Raw genomic sequence first — 26,193 nt, 5'->3', positions numbered from 1 at the left:
TAATAATAATAATCGGTAATAATTGAATTTAATAATTTCTATTATCGTTTCGTGTGCACCATATTGGTCGTAAAGCGACATTTAGCGAAAACATGATCTTATTTTGTCTTCTTTTCCATGAAGCTGCTTTTCACAAGATTCTGAAACAATGGAAGAAGATATCTGGCACATGTCGCCGTGTGACCTTCAAATGAATGACCTTCACGGCGAGGAAGCAGATGGCGTATCAAAATTACATAAATGTTTTGTTCACAATCCATTAATTGCATTCTGTCAAAATTCCATAAAAATATATCTAACGATTATATCCCTGGACGCATCTTTTGTATGTCTGTTTTGTATGTCTGTTTTGTACGAGGCGACTGATGCGGGAGAAATGTATAGCTGGTATTTTTATTATTTGTACGGGTGAGATCAGATGGCTTGGCTATTTCTGTTTTGTTTCCTTACATAACTGCAGCCTTATTTGCATTTTTTGTACTGTGTAGTTGTTATTGTTTCTTAACTTTTTTTATGGAGTCTATACACAGCGTATGTTCAGTTTATCGAAGCGATCTAGTGCAGCCGGAGATTCAAAGGTCAGTAATATTTTGTGTTATTCAGCTAAATGTTGTACGCAAACTGGTCACTCAAACTATTTAACATTGTATTTGATATTTTACACCACCTGTATGCATATGACTCCATAATACTCCGTCTGAGTGTAATCAATCGTAGATAAACCTTAAACGCTGAAGGAATTGACAGGTATTGTTAACTTGTATTCCACTGTCATGTTAAATTCCTGTCATTGGAGGCGTCCTATCCAATGTCTAATGGACAAGTGATTCACAGAGAAACACTACGGTATCTCGTCCAGTCAAGTATATTTCATATAAACCGAAAATAATATTTTCTTACAACCTCGTCAAATGTTCAAACTGTACCGTTAGTTTACAAACAAGACTGTGTCTGTACCGTAAGATTGGGTTTCACTGTACCGGTAGCTCGGTTGCATGGAGCTATGCACAATGTTTAGCTGCATATTTTTTTCGGAAATATATTTTTTACCGTCCACACAATTTGTACGTTTGGGTCTGTGTACCATCATCATGATCAACAAGATCTATCATCTCCCTAATAATTCATGGTTTGACATCTTTTAAAACTGTCGATTTGTCATTGAGTTGGTTTCGATCTGGTACCGCGAATATGATAACGGAATTCTGTAGATCAAATTGACCTTTTGGTGTTTGACCTTTGTTTTTCCATCCACCCATAAATCGCAAGAATTTGCCCTTAAATAATTGTACTCCTACTTTCCAAAATTGTTATTATTTCCTTCGAGTACCTCATTTGGTGGCTGTCGGACACGGATAACCACTCTACCACGTCTTAATGGAAGAGATTTATCGCAAAGTAACTTGTTGAATTTTAGGTAAGCATCTTCATGACCATAATCTGTTAATGTTTCGATAACATTGGGTAACATCTCCGTGATTTCGATAACATTGGGTGACATCTCCGTGATTTCGATAACATTGGGTGACATCTCCGTGATTTCGATAACATTGGGTGACATCTCCGTGATTTCGATAACATTGGGTGACATCTCCGTGATTTCGATAACATTGGGTGACATCTCCGTGATTTCGATAACATTGGGTGACATCTCCGTGATTTCGATAACATTGGGTGACATCTCAGTGATTTCGATAACATTGGGTGACATCTCCGTGATTTCGATAACATTGGGTAACATCTCCGTGATTTCGATAACATTGGGTAACATCTCCGTGATTTCGATAACATTGGGTGACATATCCGTGATTTCGATAACATTGGGTGACATCTCCGTGATTTCGATAACATTGGGTGACATCTCCGTGATTTCGATAACATTGGGTGACATCTTCGTGATTTCGATAACATTGGTAACATCTCCGTGATTTCGATAACATTGGGTAACATCTCCGTGATTTCGATAACATTGGGTGACATCTCCGTGATTTCGATAACATTGGGTGACATCTTCGTGATTTCGATAACATTGGTAACATCTCCGTGATTTCGATAACATTGGGTAACATCTCCTTGATTTCGATAACATTGGGTGACATCTCCGTGATTTCGATCAGCAGCTCAATATTCATGTCTGTATCTTCGGACAACGGTATTGTTAATGACGAGGTTGTTTGACGTTCTTGGTGTTGTGTTTCACTTAAATGGGTTTGCTCAACAGACATGTTTTGAAAACTGCTGGAAATATTACATATATCATCATCATCTTCATCATTGTAATCATCTGACGGTTATGATTTTCTAAGAGTAGAGTGCCTTTTTGAATTTCCTGGGCGTCTGAAATGGTAATTTTTTATCCTCTCCGAATTTGGAACTGCGGAGATAGTTTTGATTTGTTTCATGTATTCAATTGGAGTAATGTGTAAGTTTTTAATTTTGGTCGATCAGCCCTTTGTTATTTTGCATTTCAGTTCCAAAATAGAATGGACATCAACACAATGTTCTACCATATCTTTAAAGGCACGCATGGTGTTTTCGCAGTAGCAACAATGATAGAACTTGGGCGATGCCATCTTTATATACAGAAGACACAAATTCACAACTAACAGTACAGTTTTCCAGCTTTACTTGAACTAACGGTACAGTTTTGATAAATCTAACGGTGCAGTTTTGACAGAATGCGATGGCCATGAAACGTCCATTTTACCAACTTTTATCAATTGAACGTACCGTGTCATTTATTACAAGTAATTATATATAATTGTAATAGATTCTTGACACACATTGCGAAAAATGTATCTTTACAGATATTCAGTTTTTGTAAATAATTACGTTTATTACGCTCCAACGTACCATTGAAACCTTCGTTCACCAATGTTTAAGTAGTCTTATTAACGTAAATATTGCATGTTAAGAATCCTTTTTGGTAAATATCACGCTTACGAATAACAGCGTACGTACCACCAGACATTTCCGATCAGGGATATTGATCATCGCCGAACGCCATAGTTTCCGATGTATCGCACTGGAACTGTAAGAGAACTAACATCTGTGCTCGCTTCGATAAACTGAACTAACCGATCAGCGTACAGTTTACATTCACTGTGCTATAGAGCGATACATATATCATTTCTTTGGAAAACAATGTTAACTGAATATAATTTTTCATCCATATCACTTTAGTCTGTTACAAGTGTCGCTCTTGCTCTTATTCAGATGGGTTTTTACTCTTATTCAGATGGTTAAAATGATGTCAAGAGTTCTTGACAGTAGAAAGACATTGCAGGCAAAACGTCATCAGATGTCAGGAGATGGGATTTTGTTTTCTCTCACCCTTGACAGGGATATCCGCAGTTTTACCGGGTCGAGATTAACAGAATCTATCATGTGTCTGTTCCGTGGACAGGAATATCTCAACCCGAGTGTAAGAGTTTGGCCAGTGAGCACGATGCTTGCCGAGTGCTGGCCAGCCAAACTCTTACACGAGGGTTGAGATATCCTTGTTCGCGGAACAGACCCATGATTGATTATTTTTCTCACATATTTGCAACCAAACATAAGTTTTTATGAAAGTTTTTCATCGCGTCATCTTCAATGCTCCTTGGAATGTGCGTCAAAATCTATGACGTCATCATTTACGCCTTGGTTACTCAACGAAAAACGATGACGTTACGTTATTGTGAGCAGCGTCATATAGCGCGTGCCGGCTGTCTTTACCCCCTGTGTAGGATCGATTTTTCTCTTACCCTGGACAGGGGTATCCGCAGTTTTACCGGGGTGAGATTTTCTTATCTCATCCAAGGGAAAAGACAAGCTACAGGTGCTCTTTGAACGTGCTCTTGTTCTCGATAGGGTGACGTCACTATGACCTGACCCGGAACGTTTGAATACTAAATATCAATATTATTCATAAAAGAAATTAAAATAAGTATTAATTATCAGAGTTAACTGAGTGTTTGGTGTTCTTTTTGACAAGCTAAATCGGAACTATATTTTGTATGAAATCAACATCGTAAGGTGTAAAGCGTCTGCTGCAGCCTTATCACAACTGTCACCCGCCGTCCACGTGTTGTTGTTTGCATACGTTTGGATTTGGTTCACACTTCGATTGGGAAACAGGGTAAGAGAAAAATAATCATTCACCCCTTTTCAAGCCTCGTGTTTAGGAATTTAACAATATCCCTCCGAGGGTTGAGATCCCCTATTTCACCCCAAAAGGGATGAAATATTCTATTAATCTCACTCTAGGGAAAAGCTACACGTGCTCTTCTCACGTTCTCAACAATTGTATTTCGTCACGTCAACAATACCATGAAGTCACGGCAACAGTACAATGACGTCACGTCGACAGTACAATGACGTCACGTCGACAATGCAATCAAGTCACGTCAACATTTCCTTGCATTGCTTTAACGTCAATATTAGATACATAAGAGGGTAAACAGGGTAAGAGAAATATAATCATTCACCCCCATGGAAGTGAGACAGGGGAATCTCAACCCTCGAGGTAAGATAATTAAGCTGCCAAACACTCGTGTTTGGCAACTTAAGAATCTTCCCCTCGGGTTGAGATTCCCCTGTCTCACTCCCAAGGGGTGACAGATTCTATTAGTCTTCGACAACACAGAAGATTCTCTCAACCTTTTGTTTGTTTATTTGTAGTGTGTACGAGGTTTAACGTCCTTACCAAGCAAGGGCCATGTGTGGACGCGTGTGAAAGAAAAAACAACAGTCAGGGTCATACTTGGAATTGTGTGAAGGAAACAACAACAGTAAGAGTCATTCGGGGACGTGTTTGAAGGATACAACAACAATCAGGGTCATACGGGGACGTGTGTGAAGGATACAACAACAGTCAGGGTCATACGGGGACGTGTGTGAAGGATACAACGACAGTCAGGGTCATACGGGGACGTGTGTGAAGGATACAACAACAGTCAAGGTCATACGGGACGTGTGTGAAGGATACAACAACAGTCAAGGTCATACGGGGACGTGTGTGACGTATACAGCAACAGTCAAGGTCATACGGGACGTGTGTGAAGGATACAACAGTCAGGGTCATACGGGGACGTGTGTCAAGGATACAACAACAGTCAGGGTCATACGGGGACGTGTGTCAAGGATACAACAACAGTCAGGGTCATACGGGGACGTGTGTGAAGGATACAACAACAGTCAGGGTCACACGGGACGTGTGTAAAGGATACAACAACAGTCAGGGTCATACGGGGACGTGTGTGAAGGATATAACAACAGTCAGGGTCATACGGGGACCTGTGTGAAGGATACAACAACAGTCAGGGTCACAAGGGACGTGTGTGAAGGATACAACAACAGTCAGGGTCATACGGGGACGTGTGTGAAGGATACAACAGTTAGGGTCATACGGGGACGTGTGTGAAGGATACAACAACAGTCAGGGTCATAGGGGACCAGTGTGAAGGATACAACAACAGTCAGGGTCATAAGGGGGCGTTCCACGTTCAAAACAACTGAATGACGTAACGGAAACAATGTAATGACGTCATAGTTCAACCATCAACAGTGGTTATGAACGATTTTCTATCAAACATAATTCAAGAAATAAATTCATAAAAAAAAATTAATATTGGAGTAAAAATATTGTTGCTTTTTTCAGTCTGCTGAAGAAGTTTTGCTTTAAAATCAGTTGAAAAAAATGTCAAAAACTGAACATCTGTACTGTATTGATGATCACAAACGTCCTGTACCTATAACGATGGTCGTACACCACATTCGGGAACAATGTCTATTTGGCAAGTTTCTGACCAGCAAGGGTCCTAGCCGGGCCACGAAACCACAGGTCTTAATTTTATTCCATGTCTTTTATATTTATACAAATATATATATATATATGATCAATGGGAGTTGGGGCTGCGAATATATCATATAGTCAACTATTTAGTAAAACCCGACCCCCGATGGCTTGAGGGGCTGGTGACGGTCAAAGAGTGTATTTTCAGCATCACTAAACTGATAAAATCACGTAAGTCTTATTCTGAAGAAACTTCGTAGGAATCTTGACAAAAATCGGAAAATTGATACATAGCGATGCATTTTTAATTAAGGATATATGAGTTATCGCCCTTGTATTATCTAAAAAAAGTTGTCTTTCTTGCTATGCAAAATTGACCTTGTTCTGACGTGAACAGGTATGGGATCACCTGCCCGACCACGTACTGAAGGCGGGTTTTGTCCGGGTATTCATTATTTTTAACAATAAGACCCCTAATGCTCTTACATTAAGAGCGCTTCGCGAGTGTTGTAAATAAAATGAAAATTGCATTAGTATTTTATAAGTTCTATTTTTCAAGAGAGGAGTAAACTAGTGCTGAAATATTCTATTACATAGATTTAATCTGGTTGTATTCCACAAATCGAGAACGCTAATACGATTTTGATTTGTGCGATTTTCAGTCGGAGCATTTAAAGGACATCTTTATCAGAAAAAAAGCTTTTGTGATGAAGACACTCCAGGATAGACAGGTAAATCATATACATATAACAACGTGTTAAGTAACAATTCATTTTTTTTTTTTTTTTTTTTAATATTTTTTTAGATACCTCAACAATTTAAATTTTCCAACTCCTATAAAATAACTTTCGACGTTAATCTTTTTTTTTCAACTTTCTATACTACCATTACGTCACAGTAAAAGGCTTCCTACAATCATAATATCACTGAACAAATGGCTAGGACTAAACTCGTTCATTTTAATATATTGCATTGCTTCTAAAATTAACTCGAAATTATAATAAATTAATTATCGTATTCAGCTAATGACAAGTCAGCATTTCCAAGAAAAGTCAAGTCTAGGTGGATTGGGCAATAATGACGAAACTCCGTAAGCTGTTATACACTATATAAATAAAAACATTATATACATGTTTAATTAGTTAACCACCAACACACTCGTGACACTGTAAGTCTGAACCGGAAACTCCTCGAACCACTGATTCAGTAAAGTGTTACCAGTGTACTGTTAACATGGCGGTCGGGACGTACATATTCAACACTCTCCTCCTCTTCCTTATCCTTGCTGTTTACTTCTCCGAGTCAGGTAAGATGAGATTTTTATCCGAATGATTCTCTTTGAGGAAAGTCTCATTTCATCGTAGGATTTCGTAATTCAAATGAGAATGTTTTGTTTCTGAAAACGTTTAAAACATTCATTTTATATTAATGTTGTTGTGCTTCAATTGTATTGTCTAAAGTAGTTTTGGACTATTGGAGTATAGACTTATTACGTAGCAAACAATAACATATCCATTTTAAGGTATGAGTTCCAGTACATGAAAAGGGAGCGTTGGAAGTAAAATACAAATCAACTTCAATAAAGTTTGGTGTATGGAGGTACTTTACAGTATTATATTATGTAGCCTCTTAGACATTGAATGGTAAACAACAATTTACATTGTCTTATGGCATGCCTTTGTCCCTATAATTGGAATACTACAACTACTTTTTGGTATATAATACATCTGTATGTGGTCGGTTGGCTTTCACCAAGGCGGCTGGGGTTCGATTCCCCGATAGGATGTGAACATGTATTGAGTCACCTGCCCGACCACGTTAGGGTTCTCCAGGTATCCCGGTTCCCTCCCACCGTAAGACCCCTCGCGTGTTTACATCCCGGAACAATAACAGTGATTGATAAATACTTTGGTTTGTTTTGTTTAACGTCCTATTAACAGCCAGGGTCATTTAAGGACGTGCCAGGTTTTGGAGGTGGAGGAAAGCCAGAGTATCCGGAGAAAAACCACCGGCCTATGATCAGTACCTGGCAACTGCCCCACGTAGGTTTCGAACTCTCAACCCAGAGGTGGAGGACTAGTGTTAAAGTGTCGGGACAAATACAATGTACATTACACCTATGATATGAAATGACATATGACTTTCTCAGAGTGTCCATAGCAATGTCATCGGCTCAATGAGCTCGGCGAGTGTACTTTTATTGAGACAAATGCTGAATATCTATTTTGAAGACATTTTTCGATACACAATATACATGTATTTATAAAGAAAAATTGGGGAAAAGACACCGGTAAGCATGTTATTGGTATATTTCGCGAAGCCTTTATTTCGTGAAAATGTCTTTTGACGCGTAACTGTGGACATAGTTTTGCAAACTCGATCCAACACCTGATAGAACTGTCAGGCATATTAAGTTTATTTATACAGTTATTTTCTTTAAACAACGACATTTAAAACAAGAACACACTTACCTGATGTTAAATGCTAATTAAGGTAATAAATCCATTTAAGTGAAAAGACAAACGACAGCCGTGCATTGTGTGTTAAACAACAATGAAAAATATTTCTTTTAAAAGTTTCATTGGCGTAAACACATGTGTGTATATATTGTTTTACATCCCGATTCTAACTTCTTCTAAAACCGAAATTCCGACGTAAATCTGGGTTACTGTTTATGGAATTTTTGAAATATCAAGTAAAAAGGTAAAGCAGTTATACGTTAAAATATTCCTTATACTATCGGAGTGGAAACTTAATATTACGAAACGATATATATGAGAGGTAAATGTTTTCACTGAACATTAACGCTGATAAATTAAGTTCTTTGAAATTAAAGACACGTTCATGCCAGATTTATCAACATAATGTCTCTCCGTGTTGGCAGCCACAACGTTTTGTTTACAACGTGTAAAGATTTACATCGTCAAAGTCAACAAGTGGCACGTAATACTACTATATAGCTAGGACAGACACGCTGGAACTATTCATCATAATTCTCATTTCTCCAACAATATTAACTACGACAAGTGAATCTCATGCTCCGTGTATTTGTATATTTGTAATACGTAACTTGGTAAACGGACCGTGGGGATCGTGTGTGCGAAGTCCATGTGAATTACAAGGGGGTGCATAGCCCGAGTTTCCTCTGCGGCCTACACCAGACATGGTGTAAGGGCCAGAGGAAACTCGGGCTAGGGGGTGAACTGGTGGACCATGAACGAACCTACTAAAGTAAGGGAGTACCGCTTAGCTACATCCGGCGTACAGTTGTATGGACTTCCGGCTCCTAGTGCTTTAAGGTCACCGGAAATCATCCCCGGTATTCATACACACATAACACTTTCGTACACGTAATGGATATGTCCTCATGTTTTATAAACGTCAGATTACTGACTCAAAAAGAGACATCTCAGGATCAAGCTTAGCTCCATTATGTGATAATTTAATCTTGCTTGTAACAAACATCGCCCCATAACGTAAACATTACAATGACGTCGCCGTTTGTCTTGTAACAAACACCGCCCCATAACGTAAACAATGACGTCGCTCTTTGTAAAGTCGCTTTTGACTGAGCGGCGTGATAATTTCTAAGAGAAAAAAGTTCGTCAATAAAATTTGATTTCCACAGTGCATGACTGTGTATTGCAAATCAAATTATGAAGATTAACTTGAGTTATATTTTGGTTATGGAGCTTTAGCACAAAAATTGGAGTATACTCTCTAAATGAACTGTGAATAGAAATATATTTAAGTCCAGCAGTTAGTGTTATGTAAGGCATGGCCCACACTTGGTCTTAAAAACAGAAATTCGGACTCATGGGACATTCACAATCCAAAAAGATAAAACACGGTTCAGGCCTACCCTATATTAATTGTAACTTCCGTCAAAGATGAGACACGGTTGGGACTGGTCGTATTAAACAGATCAGTTTCATCATTCCATGTCTTATCTCGGTACTATTAGGAACATTAGACAAAAGTTTGTGGAATGTTGTATCAGACATTTTTTATTAACTGTTCCGGTATTGTACAGGTGATGCGGTAGCTTGTGGTCCGGATTTATACAAATGTGGCAAATCTTCCGATCATTGTATCCCGAAAGCATGGGTCTGTGACGGAGAACGTGACTGCAAATCCGGGTCGGACGAGTTAAATTGTAAGAATAATTTATATACTTTCAATTAACATATGCGATAGTTATCTGTACGTCACTAATATTGCTATAAATAGCTAGACAAATGTGTCATTGAAATGGCCTTTACCATGTCACTCTCACTCTTGTTAGAATTAGCAGTATAAAATTAAACATTCAAGCTCGTTTATTTGAAATAATACCTGTATATCTGTTCAGTTTTCCCGAACTTTTAAACAATATGCGAACACATTTTCTATGGTTATAATATATATTACCGTCCACCATTGGACAGTCTTCTTTATAGTTCATTCTATAGTTACAATACCGTCCATCATTGGACAGGTCTTCTTTATAGTTCATTCTATAGTTACAATACCGTCCACCATTGGACAGTCTTCTTTATAGTTCATTCTATGGTTACAATACCGTCCACCATTGGACAGTCTTCTTTATAGTTCATTCTATGGTTACAATACCGTCCACCATTGGACAGTCTTCTTTATAGTTCATTCTATGGTTACAATACCGTCCACCATTGGACAGTCTTCTTTATAGTTCATTCTATAGTTACAATACCGTCCACCATTGGACAGTCTTCTTTATAGTTCATTCTATAGTTACAATACCGTCCACCATTGGACAATCTTCTTTATAGTTACAATACCGTCCACCATTGGACAGTCTTCTTTATAGTTACAATACCGTCCACCATTGGACAATCTTCTTTATAGTTACAATACCGTCCACCATTGGACAATCTTCTTTATAGTTACAATACCGTCCACCATTGGACAGTCTTCTTTAAAGTTCATTCTATGGTTACAATACCGTCCACCATTGGACAATCTTCTTTATAGTTCATTCTATGGTTACAATACCGTCCATCATTGGACGATCTTCTTTATAGTTCATTCTATAGTTACAATACCGTCCACCATTGGACGGTCTTTATAGTTCATTCTATGGTTACAATACCGTCCACCATTAGACAGTCTTCTTTATAGTTCATTCTATGGTTACAATACCGTCCATCATTGGACGATCTTCTTTATAGTTCATTCTATGGTTACAATACCGTCCACCATTGGACAATCTTCTTTATAGTTCATTCTATAGTTACAATACCGTCCACCATTGGGCAGTCTTCTTTACAGTTACAATCTCGTCTACCATTTGACGGTCTTTATAGTTCATTCTATGGTTACAATACCGTCCACCATTGGACGATCTTCTTTATAGTTCATTCTATAGTTACAATAACGTCCACCATTGGACGATCTTCTTTATAGTTCATTCTATAGTTACAATAACGTCCACCATTGGGCAGTCTTCTTTATAGTTCATTCTATAGTTACATGTACAATACCGTCCACCATTAGTCTACATTGGACAGTCTTCTTTATAGTTACAATACCGTCCACCATTGGACAATCTTCTTTATAGTTCATTCTATAGTAACAATACCGTCCACTATTGGACAGTCTTCTTGATTGTTACAATCTCGTCCACCATTGGACAGTCTTCTTTATAGTTCATTCTATAGTTACAATTCCGTCCACCATTGGACAGTCTTCTTTATAGTTCATTCTATGGTTACAATACCGTCCACCATTGGACAGTCTTCTTTATAGTTCATTCTATGGTTACAATACCGTCCATCATTGGACGATCTTCTTTATAGTTCATTCTATAGTTACAATACCGTCCACCATTGGACAATCTTCTTTATAGTTACAATCTCGTCCACCATTGGACGGTCTTTTTTATTAGTTCATTCTATGGTTACAATACCGTCCACCATTGGACAGTCTTCTTTCTAGTTCATTCTATAGTTGATTGCTGAAGCGCTTCAGAAAGGTCCCGACAAGCAATCGCTGTGGGTGGACGAAGACCATTATAGAAAGTTGCCATCATCCAAACAAATCCATTATGTTATCTGTGACCAAAAGCTAAAAACCATGAAGTCGATTCTTTAACTCTTGAATAAATAAGGAAACTGGAGGGAAATAATCGGTAAAGAAACGAGAGAACAATATTGTGGTGTAATATTGAATAGCCAATATTGATATATCATATTGAATAGCCAATATTGATATCTCATATTGAATAGCCAATATTGATATTTCATATTGAATAGCCAATACTGATATTTCATATTGAATAGCCAATATTGGTATCTCATATTGAATAGCTAATATTGATATCTCATATTGAATTGCCAATATTGATATTTCATATTGAATAGCCAATATTGATATTTCATATTGAGTAGCCAATATTGATATTTCATATTGAATAGCCAATATTTATATTTCATATTGAGTAGCCAATATTTATATTTCATATTGAATAGCCGTTATTTATATTTCATATTGAATAGCCAATATTTATATTTCATATTGAATAGCCGTTATTTATATTTCATATTGAATAGCCAATATTTATATTTCATATGTTGGTGTTTCTATGGTGATGTAGTTATTTATGTTCCATCTTGTTTAAGCTTGTTAAATAACTGATTGGTCGTTAGGCCAAAGGTAATAAAAAGTTCATCAGATCAAAGTCTATACAGTACACATAAAGGTATGTTGTTTATCCTATACAGTAATGTATTAACTGTGCTTGTTTCCAGGTGCAGAGAATAAAACATGCTCTCCCGACGAATTCAGGTGTCAGTCCGGAAAATGCATTCCCACAAAGTGGCGATGTGATGGGGGAAATGACTGTGGGGATTTATCTGATGAAAACACCTGTGAGTTTAAGCATTTATATATAATAAAGCAAGTTTTAAATGACACCATTCTTAAGATTAAGGAGGAAAGTCTTAACTAAAATTCTACTTAGGAAGGAATTATTGGATTTAAGGAGAAAACATCTTTTACAATGATCATGACCTACATATCACTTATAATGATCATGGCCCATATATCACCTATAATGATCATGATCCACACATCACTTACAATGATCATGACCCACACATCACCTATAATGATCATGACCCACACATCACTTATAATGATCATGACCCACACATCACTTATAATGATCATGACCCACACATCACTTATAACGATCATGACCCACACATCACTTATAATGATCATGACCCACACATCACTTATAATGATCATGACCCACATATCACTTATAATGATCATGACCCACATATCACTTATAATGATCATGACCCACATATCACTTATACTTATCAAACTTCAATCATCAGGGATATGAGGATCGGACTCTGGGTTTGAATTTCAATTAAAGTGATCTTGGGGTCGGACCTAGAGGCTAAATATATAATTCTGGGTCCTAGGAACGTGTCAAGCCCCTGTGTATTATTTCATAGGATATAACATGTTTATTTCGCTTGCATGTAATTTTCGCTATATTGGCGATGAATTCTTTAAGCACGAGCATTGAAAAAAAAGAAGTTTTGTCCTTTAAACATGAAAACTGCACGGCTTTATACATACCACAAACCAAAGGTATACATTACTTACATCATATTAATAGTATGATAATATTTTATATGATATGATTAATTAGCGTCTGCTATTTATACATGGTAATAATCAATGTACTTGTTTTAGGTCCAAATAAAACCTGCTCAGACGAGCAGTTTATGTGTAAAACAAAGAACTGTATCGCGAAAGCATGGCTATGTGATGGGGACAGAGACTGCAGTGATGGCTCAGACGAAGTTAACTGTAGGTATTGTTTTATTTACCACGGAATATATCTTAATAGGAGATTCTAATATTTCATGACATGATAAAATAGAATATGAATTTCACATTTATGTTAGGTCCAAACAATACCTGTTCGGAGGACATGTTAATGTGTAAAACAAGCCGGAAATGTCTCCCTATAAAATGGCTATGTGATGGGGATAGAGACTGCGATGATGGATCAGACGAACTGAACTGTAAGCATTGTTTTACTTAACTACTCTCTAAATATTTCCCATTACCCATGTATGATTTTGCTATCTTCCATCAACACAAGGGACATTTCATTGCTGCTACAAGACGATCGCGAATTAAACCTTTATTTTACTACTACATCGAGACTACCTGTTCAGATAAGATAAATCAATTTAGTTTTTATTGACATGAAATTACTGTTTACAAATACAGGTAAATATGTAACTAGCACGCCCTGCTACCCAAACCAGTTCCCATGTGATTCAAGTAGGCAGAGGTGTATCCTCAGGTCGTGGGTTTGTGACGGCGAGAACGACTGCGAAAATGGGGCCGATGAAAGGAACTGTGAGTAAACTCTCAAAATCTACCATCTCCCTTTTTAAAACCCTATGTCTATTGAATAATTGTATCTATTAAAGGCATAACGCTTGTCTCTAGCGAGCCACAGACTACCAAGATATCTTCTTTAAAACAAATGCCAAACTTATATAACGCATAAAATTGCAATAAAATATGGTAAGATTCTTACCAATCAAGGAAATAGAAGAGGACCAGCAGTCAGAGGGGGTGTTATTTCGGGAAGTGAAGAGTACTCGCATGTTATATTCTAATGCCAATTTCTAATAAAAAAATAGAATCAAAACACAAACACTATGTTGCCCTGTTTTGTATTTTCCTCCGTTTTTCTTTTGTTCTTGAATTTGCTGTTGTTATTTTTCATTGTATAATCTCATTAAATAACAATTTATGCCACAATAGAAAGCGGTTCAAAAAAATTAAACTTCTGTTTCACACTACAGGTACAAAAGAGGTCACGTGTTCAGAAAGTCAGTTTAAATGTGACAGCAAGACGTGTATTAACGTTGCCAAGAAATGCGATGGTCTTAAGGACTGTTTCAACGGAAGGGATGAAACTAGTTGTTTATCTCCAGGTAAAAATATCAGTCTCTCCAGTACCCTTTCCCATTATTCTTTTTGATCCAAACAATGCAGTACCATTAACTTAACATCATTTGAATTACCGATATTTGAATGTATGCAGGCCTTCAAAAGTATTTTCATGTTAAATTGGTGAAACTTCTAGTACATAGATTTTTTTCGTATATAACAGAAAAAGGGTAACACAGTTTAATGTTGGGAAAGTTTCGAATAATTTTGCACTTTTCTACTTTTCTACTTTTCTATTTTCTGCTACTCACCTTAACATAAAAAGATTTGCCACCGGTAGTATTTCCCATAATTTATTTTCTTGACTATTTGGGAAGGGTAGAGTGAAAAATAACATCACATGCAATATATTTCTCAAGATAAAGTATATGTTCTTTATCAAGAAACAGTGTATTCGATGTCATCATATGTACAGGTAACGACTTTGTTCTTTATAAATGTTGTTATAACTTGTCCCCAGTCATATTTGCTTTGATGTATGGCAATATAAATGTTTAAATCAGAACGAACGTCAACCACGACGACGGTTTATGTTGCCAAACGTTATATATTACAGCAGCTTTCTAATACATTAAAATATGTTGATTCGTGAACACTGGATATCCATGTAACTGTAGGTAGTCGCCATCTTAACATTCCAATCAACACAAACTAGTATAAACTAAGTTAAATTGTTATGTAATATACTACGAGGGAAGAAAAGCTTTGTCCATCCAGAATCTGAATCCCCCATTCCTCTCGCCGAGTAGTCAGCAGCCATGATATTATCATATGAAAGTCACAATGACAAGAACAAATAGGAAGAAGAACTCTTTATTTTATTTTATTTATTTAAGTCTGTAATTGGTTTCAGATACAACAGTTATCCTGGCAGACAGAAACAGTCTTAAGATGGTCACTCTTATCAGTGAGAATAAAAAGGCGGTGTCCCGTCGGATATCACATTCCAGCACAACACAGACAATGGTGGGCGTGGATTACGATTATGGAGATGGATATGTGTTTTGGACAGATATCAAACAATCTAGTATATTTAGGTAATATATATAGGGAACAGATTTTTTAAATTTCTATTTTCCCTTCACTACTAAAGGTAACACACGATTTGATGACTTTTCTGGATGTGATGTACAATTTTAAACTGACATAGGTCAAATGAAGATGATATTACATAGTGTTCATCGAATGGTTTTCCGTTGAATATCGCATATTTATTTCAGTGAATATATGAGTTTTTATCAATTCATAATTTCTGATATTTCACTGGTAAAAAATAATAAATTTCTTTTTTTGGTTTACAATACAACATACAAGGACTAAACAGCTGTATGACACATTTTAAGACAGTTCGTCTGTGTCTAACGTATACTTTATGCTGTTAATTTTCACGGTGCTAATATTTTACCATTGTTCCATCCAGATCTAGTTCGCGGGTATCTAATAATTCCGCGCGACCACGCTTTGTGAATATTCTTCAGTAAACACGTCTATACATATATAATAAACATTCGCTGGCTATTTATTTTGGCGCTATATTTGATAAGCGCGAAATACATCAGCGAAAATCAATCCCCGTAAATATGACCATCTACACAGTAACACCTGTAGTGGTGGGTCTTGTGTACAATCATTTGAGATTGCAGGTAACTGTAATAAACATTGCTACCGAGGATTGTCACTTTTTAATTAATTTTGATAATGACACGATACAGAATGTTCACATCTGCTTGGCGTTACTGTGAAATCTAATACATAAATGTATTGAACATTAAGAGATTAATTTAATTGTGAGGCTATTGACCTCAACACTCAAGACTTCGAGCTTCACAGACGAGCCCTAAGAGGAGAGCTGTATGATACATCGTTAATTCATGTTACCGAATCTAATTCTCAGTTTATGTTGAAAAGTGCTTATGTTAAGTATGAATGTTTTTATATGTGTATAGGACTGATGGTGTGTTTGTTTGTTAAGCTATTAGTGAATTGTGTTTGTCTTTATATCTGACAGTGGCAGGATTTAAGACGGTCAGTGCCTGCCAAAGTGTCTGTATATTGTATGTCATCGAGTCTTTTTTTTTGCGACTGTATAGGCGTCAAACGGATCGAATGAGCATTTGTGTATGTTTGTATGTATGTATGTATGCATGCATTTGAAGGTAGGAGCATGTAAGCAAGTACGAAAAGAAATAGTAATGAAAGTAAGCAATGGAGTATGAAACATGTAGTGTATTGTATAAATTGTAAGAATTGTAGAGAGTCGAGATCATTATAGACTTTGGCTAGTTTGGTTTAGCTGATAGTCATAACCTCTTGGCTCTGAGTGAAAAAAAAAGAAAGAAAAAAAGAGAGAAAAAAAGGTCGACACATGGTTTTAGTAACCAGAAAACAAATCGTCCAAGGTTGATATGATTTTTCCAAGTTAATAAAAACAGGTACTGACCGAAATCAAAAGGCTATTATTGTTTTATTATGAAGTAACTTTTGATTTTCGATAATCACTCGATGAATGCAGTAACTTGTACATGTAATGATAGAGACTAAGTTTTGAATAGTTAACTATATCTTTTGAACACTACACAATACACTAATTCTTATGCTGATTTTGTATTCTAAACATCAAAGTTATTGCTTGTCATGTTTCAAAAGCGTGCAAGATATTTCACATGTTGGACAATCCCATCTTAATTCTTATTTTTCTATTTTTAGAAACACTTCGTCAACTAGCTTTTTTTGCACGACCGGTCAATATTACCACGAAAACACTTACATAATTTCAAACCCGAAAATGTTTAGAAATAAAATGTACTACGTATGTAACTTATGGAACAGACTTGTCAGGTTATTCCATTATTTGTCAATGTCTATAATTATCTTTCAAATGAACCTATTTCATTTCAGTGGAAGATTTCCCAATTCTTCTTCTTTGATTACGGACGAAAGAGCCGTCTTAAACTCAGAAATAGATACAGCGGACGGCATGGCTGTAGACTGGGTCAATAACTTGATTTACTGGACAGACACTGGCCGGAATGAAATATCGGTCACGAACTACAACGGAACAATGAGAAAAGTACTGTTCCAAATTAACCTAGATGAGCCGAGAGCTATCGTTGTAGACCCATTCACGGGGTAAGCTTTCTATATCCGGTGTGTTCGGCGAGATGTTCAAACACATATGATCTTAATAAACATATCCCCTCTTGGTTCAATGTCATGGTTTTATAAGTTGACTGGATTTTTGTCACTGACCGGACTTTATTTTGAAAACATGACTTAATATGAGTTTGATCTATGAATAAAAAGTGGATGTTGTAAATGAAACGGAGGACGCTGACTCCTACGGAACACATTGTCTAAATACTGTATCCTTTATTTTTCACGTTTCTTTCAATGTCCATATTTTGCTCGCGTGTTTTTTAGCTTGAATTACGGTTTTGTTTTAATGACAGTTCTGTCTCGTTGTTCATTTTCACAAATCTTACGAATATATGTTTTAACGATCTTATTATCTTTACGGATCATATGCACATTTACAGGTGGATGTATTGGACAGACTGGGGAACGCCAGCCAAAATAGAAAGAGCAGGGATGAACGGACAACAAAGAGAGACCATCGTATCAAAGAACGTGACATGGCCAAACGGTGTAACGCTAGGTAATATCACACTATATACACTATACACCATTTACAGATACTATCGACATAACAAGTGATCCCGGAGAGATCTTGGAGCCCACTATTGAATGAGCTTTATTGGATCTATATAAGACTGGTTTTCTCTGTTCTTAATTCAAGAATTTCAGAAATCTGAGAAAGAGCTCAGACCAACTTTCTGAGAAATAAGGTATATCACACTTAGACCCTCAAAATCGAAGATGACTGCCAGTCGGCCATTTTCTTCCCGAACAGACTCAAAATTTAATGGTTACAACTAGGGACAAAGGATAACATACATGTTTGAAAAATAGCCTACTAGTACTTCCCCAGAAATAATGATAACAAACTATCAAAATATAGGACGCCTGTCTGTCGACATTTCGATTTCACGGCCAGACTCAAAATTAAACAGGCACAACTAGGGGCCAAGGGAAAATGACATGTTATATTTGTAAAATATCCTTCCAGTACGTCTAACAAAATGGCGATAACAAGAATTGGTTACGGACGGACGACGGACCACAGACCACGGTATTAATGAAACCATAATTCTAACTCAAAATCGATAAAACGAGAGTTAATTACAAATACAATAAAAATATTTATATGGAAACTCTTGCAAGAGAACAAGGAGAATAAGACCAGGTGTCCCGGGAGGGTAGGCGTCTTCGACGACACCGGCAAGTTTTAGGTAAATCCAGGTTAATTCACACGCTCATACTGAGGGTGGTAACAACGGAACCATCTGACATTTTAATAAACATCAAACATGTCTGACTTCATATTGCACAAAGAAATGGAATATTTCAAAATGAAATCATGATGTTGACCGTAAAACTTTCCAGTCTCTCGAAACATTGTGCCAGTTTTCCCGTCAGTCAAATCGTGATAATGGATTTGAGGCAAGTACAACATGTCTACGCGTGTTTTTATCGAGACATTCTTTGATAATAACGCGAGCTTTATACCGAACATTGTTTTAGCACGGACATATTTTAGATTTGCAAAACTGTTTCAATTAATTTAACAGATTTTTATGACGACCGACTATACTGGATTGATTCTAAGTTGAAAACAGTCGAGTCGTCTCGAACAGATGGAAGTGACAGAAGAATTATCAGCAGAGGGAAAGTTAACCATGGCTTCGCCATATCAACATCTGAGGTATGCTATGGTCACCAAGATATATATATTTTATATATTTTCATCATAAGAATTATCTCCAAATATATCATATACATTCATGATATAAATAATCTCCGAACATGTCATATATTTCCACCATACAAATAACAAACACTTTTACGTTATACAAATAATCTCCGAACATATTATATATTTCAACCATATAAATAATCTCCGAATGTGTCATTTATTTCCATTACATAATTACAAAATGTACTCTCCGAACATGTCATATATATCCATAACACAAATAATCTCCGAATATTTCATTTATTTACATCATACAAGCAATCTCGAAATGTCATATGATTTTATCATAAAAGTAACTTCCGAATATATATTCATTTCCATAAAAAAGCAGCTGGTCGCTCGATACCTCGCATTGCGATACACTTTCCAGTAACCTTTTTTGAATTTATAGTTCAACATTTATATGACGTCATGGATGGACAGGGGTATCACTGGAGTAACAAAATCAGATGGTCAAGTGACACAATTCATTAACGAGATGACTGACTCAATCAGTCGACCAATGGGGTTGAAAGTATACAGTAAAACCATGCAAAGACAAAGTAAGTATTTCCACATGTACAATGGAAGAATGCATGATTAACGCATAGAATTGATATAAAAAAAAAATCATCAAAATAATGATAATGATAATTTCCTCGCCTCAAAATAATTGCTACCACAACTGTTGATATTTATATCACATACGCTGTCTCCATTTCGAATATTTCCCCCTATAAAACAATACACTCTTTTCATTATACTGACTTCAACCATCAAAAACTTTCACATCTTGAAAAATACCAAAAGTAATGTAATTCAACATTTTGGCTGGCTTCCGTTTATCAAATACGACTTCTCTTTGACTTGTGAACCCTACTTACTCATTCAAATTCATCTGCTGTCCACTTTAAGAGGCAAGTATATGCTACACGAACGAATTTGAATGCGAGTACCTTTGTCTACCTGGCCCCACCAAGCCACCATCAACTGACGTTCAGTATACGTGCGCATGTCCAGACGGCAGCGCATGCCCTATAACCTCGACCACATCCAAACCTAGCTCAACTACTACAAATACAGGTATGTTTGATAGCTTGTACAGTACCTGATCCGACCGATCAAAAATAATTATAGTAATCAAAAGTTCTGATTCTACTTTATGAATAGCATATACATATGGGATCTTAAATTATTTTTCATTTCATATGAGAATTTATAAAACGAGACTTTTTTTTGTAAGAAAGCAAAAATTTAAAAGATTTAAAATCATTTAAACAGATTTTAAGTCAAAATGTGGAGGGCAAAATCAGACTGACATAGTCAACCGTTCATACAAAACTGATTCTTATTCATCCCAAGGATACTCGACACCAAATGGTTCATGACTAGTAGTGTAAAGTTGACGAGCGACAGACGACGGACGCTGCGCCACGGCATATGCTCACCGGTCCTTTGGACCAGGTGAGCTAAAACAAAATGAACATGTTCATGTGCAAAGCAAAAAACTATCAGCAATGTGACCATACTGACATAACCATGGTTGTTAATATACGATGTAAGCTGAGGAAATGTTAGTCCATAGAATGGCCTGTCTACATCCCACAACACCAACTTTACTCATGAAGTTGTTTATATACACTCAGAAAGGTTTACTGTAGCTTGGTTTGTACACTAGTATTATCAAATTATTTCATCTGCAAATCAGAGACTTTAACACCTTGCATAATTAAAAGCCGCACGCACCACTGAACCATTCATTCCTTTCTTTCAACAATACCAGCTACGACCTCGACTAGTTCAAGGACCACAGATATCAACAGAACGAACTATACCACTTCCGGTGCTGCTACTACTACACAAGCATCAGTGACGTCAACAACAATACCAACCAGCTCCTTAACTCCTACATCTGGTAAATGTTTCGTTTCTAGTTTTTTAAGTGTAAAAAATTACCGAAATAATTACTTAAAATGTAGCATTGTAATTATTTCTGGGACATTTTATAGATGTGCACATGTGACAATATGTGTTTCTAAACTAGTATAATTTGCTTTCATTATACATGTAATTTGCTTGTACAGTAAAACACGTTTTTATAGTCCCGAAGTTTACGAAATGTTATAATTAATGTTACATATAAGGGGAAATGAAATTCTAGATAAAGTAAGTATTTGTGTGTTTATTTCTCAGAATTCTCGGTTTTCTTATCTTTTTGTACACAAATAGAATGCATTTGGGAATATTTGAAAATTATTGATATGCTCATATTTCATTTAACATTTAAGGTAGAGAGTCCCGGTGAACTCAAATATGAAGAGTTCATACATATACGTTCTGCAGATTTCAAGGACATCTCTTATAGAACAGAACTGTATATGAGATAAATACATGTACTAGTACTGGAATAGAGCAGGGCCATTCTTAATAAAAAAAAACCATAGGGGCTGGTGGCCAGTCTAATATATACGTCATAATAACGCAACTAATTTAAAAACCAACTCCCTGAAATTAAATCTGCAGTGGGCATGTAGTGGGGCTCTCTACCTTAACATTTTGTAGTGGGGTTGTCTACCTTAACGTTTTGTGGTGGGGTTGTCTACCTTAACGTTTTGTGGTGGGGTTGTCTACCTTAACGCTTTGTGGTGGGGTTATCTACCATAACGCTTTGAGGTGGGACTCTCAACCTTAACATTTTGTGGTGGCACTCTATATCTTAACGTTTTGTAGTGGGATCTTTACCTTGACGTTTTGTGGTGGGATTGTCTACCTTAACATTTTGTGGTGGCGCTCTCTATCTTAACATTTTGTAGTGGGATCTTAACCTTAACATTTTGTAATGGCGCTCTCTACCTTACCGTTTTGAGGTGGGTTTGTCTACCTTAACGTTTTGTGGTGGGGTTGTCTACCTTAACATTTTGTGGTGGCGCTCTCTACCTTAACATTTTGTAGTGGGATCTTTACCTTGACGTTTTGTGGTGGGGTTGTCTACCTTAACATTTTGTGGTGGCGCTCTCTATCTTAACGTTGTGTAGTGGGATCTTTACCTTGACGTTTTGTGGTGGGATTGTCTACCTTAACATTTTGTGGTGGCGCTCTCTACCTTAACGTTTTGTGGTGGGATCTTTACCTTGACGTTTTGTGGTGGGATTGTCTACCTTATCATTTTGTGGTGGCGCTCTCTACCTTAACGTTTTGTGGTGGGGTTGTCTACCTTAACATTTTGTGGTGGGGTTGTTTACCTTAACTTTTAGTGGTGGGGTTGTCTACCTTAACGTTTTGTGGTGGGGTTGTTTACCTTAACATTTTGTGGTGACGCCCTCTACCTTAACGTTTTGTAGTGGGGTTGTCTACCTTAACGTTTTGTAGTTGGGCTCTATATCTTAACGTTTTATGCTGGGGATCTCTACCTTAACATTTTTTAAGGGGGCTATCTACCTTAACGTTTTGCGCTGGGGATCTCTACCTTAATATTTTTTTGTTGGGGCTATGTACCTTAACGTTTTGAGCTGGGGATCTTTACCTTGACGTATTGTGTTGGGGCTTTCTACCTTAACATTAATGTAATTATATATACTGTATTATATACATATTGTATTTGATGTTGTAACACTGATTATAACATGTTTTAACACCCAATATTGTTATGTCACAAATAATCATGTATTATAATAAAATATTCTGCACAGAATTAGTCGTAGTACGAAACAATAGAGATCTTGGGATATTACAATTATTTACCTTTGTATATCAACCTATTAGAAAAGTTTCACAACCTACGCACATAACTGTTTAAGCTAGGATTGTTAACATCTATATGAAAACATATACATGTAGGTGTAAAGCTCAGACAAATCTTTAACATATTCATTGATTGAGGTAATGTTTGAAAGGAAAACATTCTGACGGAAGTATATTGTACAGTGTAGCTAATACAGGTATGTACATGTACAAAGTGTAGATATTCTCTCATTGAAATAATTCAATTAAATATAATTCAATATGTAATACTAACGTCAAAATCATTCGTAAATACCAACGTGTTCTGTTTGATTCAATTACGCCAGCTTGTAATACATTTATAAGTACCCGAAACATGATCAGATAGTCTGTTCCTAAACATAGATAGGGTGCAATGCTATTTGAAATGGACATTTTTTCGCGTTTCGGTGTTTTTTTAAGTGTTGAAAACAGGTTAGTTATGTCTTTTTCTTATACTTTACACAGCTGTATCTTAAATCTTACTTCTGCTTTGGTTTAAACTATAATTTTATTTATGTCAGCCTTAGTGAGATCAGAAATGATAGCGAGGAATGTAATATATGTACTAAACAGTCGTTGACAGTATGATACGTCAATAGATCTAGAACCAGTTACAGTCTGATTTCCCCTCTATCGAACTATAAACAGCATGCCAGTCAGTGAGAAATGCATATAAATCGAGTACAATTATGGTTACTGAAATTCTACATACAAGTGTACCAGTTTCAGCGAGTTTTCTTTCTATAAATCACAATTTTATCCATCATCATCTACATATTTATTTTATATATAATTAGGTTTTCTTTTTATATACATGTATGTTTATATATGAAAATATTTTCACTACCATTCTTTTATCGATGGCATTTGATAGTGTAATTTAAATTTAGTACGCCTCCAAATTGTTGTACATTTGTGAATACATTAACATTAATCCTCGTACATTATTTTGCGGATATAAGCTTTGTGTGTGCGTTTGTCTTTGTTGTTATCGTGAAGCGCTTTGCTTTGTGTTGTTTATTTTCAGGAAATAACATTTGGTGGTGGAAATACACAGTATACAAAATAAAAAGGTATTTAATCATATACAGATGAATCATGTCAGCACCAGACACTCATTCTTATGAGTATAGTAACAAATGTTCAGAATGCACTCACTTATTCTAAACTTCCTTTAATCCATCCGGTATCCATAATAATTTATCAGATTACGGACCAGTGAACCTTCCCATCTATTTCCTTACATGATTAATCAGGCACGGAAGAGTCCGATAAAGACGAAGAAAATGCATTGTGCATTTTATTAGTTACTATATAGTTTGTAATATTCGCGAAGAATTTAATTTCACTACATTCGCGGTAATCAAATATAGGACGAAAATACATACCCATAAAAAATCTATATATACACCAAATTATATATAAGTATATTCTGCACACAGGGGCTTGGCACGATTTTCCAAATGATGATCCATATATATATGTACATTTTGTATTATAGTGTCATTCGTGCCAAGCCCCTGTGGTAGTTACCCTAACAAACCCTTCCTTCTGTTTTACAGGTTACACACGGTGCCAGGTAGGAGAGTTCCAGTGTCGAACACACTACACTTGTATAGCCCAGGGATGGGTGTGTGATGGGAAATACGACTGCTGGGACGGCTCAGATGAATTAAATTGCAGTATGTACTCAATTTTACACATATAACGTTATCATTATTTGATCAGTACTCATGTGATGCATAGCATATTTCTTGATTCCTAAGAATGCGAAGTGATGGTATGTACACATTAAGAATCAAAAGTCGGTATTCTCTTTAAGGTTATATGTTGTCTAACATTCAGGTCTCGTTGATTCTATATCGACCCTGAAGTCCATTAGTATTGATATGAAAACGCCAATATCTCGTGATTAGTAGTTTATGGCACTGTAATTTACTGTAAAGATGTTATTTTCAATTCTTTGAATTCTCGGTGTTCTACCAAATGTTTGATTCTCGGGAAGTTTAAAACTGACTGTAATTCCCTGATTTGTTTCACTTTTCAAGCATTAGTTTTTGTAGATCTTAATCGCAAATCTCGACAACAGCATTAGATATGACCCCTTTAAGACCCAGTCTACATTCAAAGTCTGTGTTCGATCTTATTAAATGGGTTATCCGATAAATATTAAATATGATCCATTGAAAGCAAGAATAGATTGTATTATACAATACCGAATGTTACGTATATAACGCTATTTCCACCATCAAAAAGTTCAAATCCCTCCTTTTATCTCTCAAATTTTGAATGATTAAATTATCAATTAAATGCCAATGCATGGAACTCTACCGGAGTGACTCGGTATTTGTTACTTAATTATACATCTCTGTATCTAAGTTTCTGTCTTCTCAGCGATCGTTTTAGAACGCTGTTAATATTTTGTCATATATCTTTGTTAAATAGATATATTCATATGAATTTGTTCATATGTCATGTATGATTGCTTTCTGCTTCTGTTTTCAGGGAGATCAACAGCAACGACACAAGATCCACTGTATGATAGCCTATTCTTTGATTCACTTTTGAAATAAAAATAGTACCTTTCTCATGTTTTTGAGTCAATAAATAAAATATATATCCATAATATCTTATACTAAATGGTTTTGGGATCATTTTAAAAGTCATATAGATCATGTTCAATCAATGATATTTGCCAAAGTACAGTCGTATTAAAACCGTGGGTCACCGTGACATACCGTAACAGTACCGTAGTAACACCGTGAACTCCAAAACCGAGTACGGTATGGTA

General features: G+C 36.3%; 1 protein-coding gene across 7 annotated transcripts; it reads left to right on the top strand.

Annotated features, from left to right (window-relative positions):
• The first annotated feature begins 6,968 nt into the window (after positions 1-6,968).
• On the top strand, positions 6,969-26,035 carry LOC117331691 (very low-density lipoprotein receptor-like). Of its 7 annotated transcripts, none has more exons than XM_033890529.1 (17): positions 6,974-7,082; positions 9,810-9,932; positions 12,544-12,663; positions 13,508-13,624; positions 13,723-13,842; positions 14,054-14,185; positions 14,641-14,772; positions 15,642-15,825; positions 17,687-17,917; positions 18,325-18,443; positions 19,477-19,610; positions 20,053-20,203; positions 20,556-20,723; positions 21,424-21,555; positions 23,823-23,834; positions 24,965-25,084; positions 25,908-26,035. In XM_033890529.1, exons 1-17 carry the CDS (start codon positions 7,010-7,012, stop codon positions 25,973-25,975), a joined length of 2,136 nt encoding a protein of 711 aa, XP_033746420.1. In that variant the 5' UTR covers positions 6,974-7,009; the 3' UTR covers positions 25,976-26,035. The 7 variants fall into 7 exon arrangements, 6 of the variants coding, with proteins under 6 accessions (XP_033746452.1, XP_033746420.1, XP_033746436.1 ...); XM_033890545.1 differs by lacking the exon at positions 23,823-23,834 and adding an exon at positions 24,430-24,475 and having other exon boundaries at positions 25,908-25,988; XM_033890537.1 differs by lacking the exon at positions 23,823-23,834 and having other exon boundaries at positions 6,975-7,082.
• The last annotated feature ends 158 nt before the right edge of the window (positions 26,036-26,193 follow it).

The sequence above is a fragment of the Pecten maximus genome, chromosome 1 (genome assembly GCF_902652985.1).
Source record: "Pecten maximus chromosome 1, xPecMax1.1, whole genome shotgun sequence".
In the NCBI taxonomy this organism is placed as follows: domain Eukaryota; kingdom Metazoa; phylum Mollusca; class Bivalvia; order Pectinida; family Pectinidae; genus Pecten; species Pecten maximus.
The sequence above is the reverse complement of the archived record's forward strand: the minus strand, read 5'-3'. Positions and strand labels throughout refer to the sequence as shown.

What these genes read in the sequence shown, in the direction of transcription:
- LOC117331691 (XM_033890529.1), top strand. Translation starts at nt 7,010, where the DNA reads ATGGCGGTCGGGACGTACATATTCAACACTCTCCTCCTCTTCCTTATC. An exon ending in TGGCTCAGACGAAGTTAACT is followed by an intron (nt 13,625 to 13,722) that starts GTAGGTATTGTT and finishes CATTTATGTTAG; the next exon opens with GTCCAAACAATACCTGTTCG. An exon ending in CTCAACTACTACAAATACAG is followed by an intron (nt 20,724 to 21,423) that starts GTATGTTTGATA and finishes CAACAATACCAG; the next exon opens with CTACGACCTCGACTAGTTCA.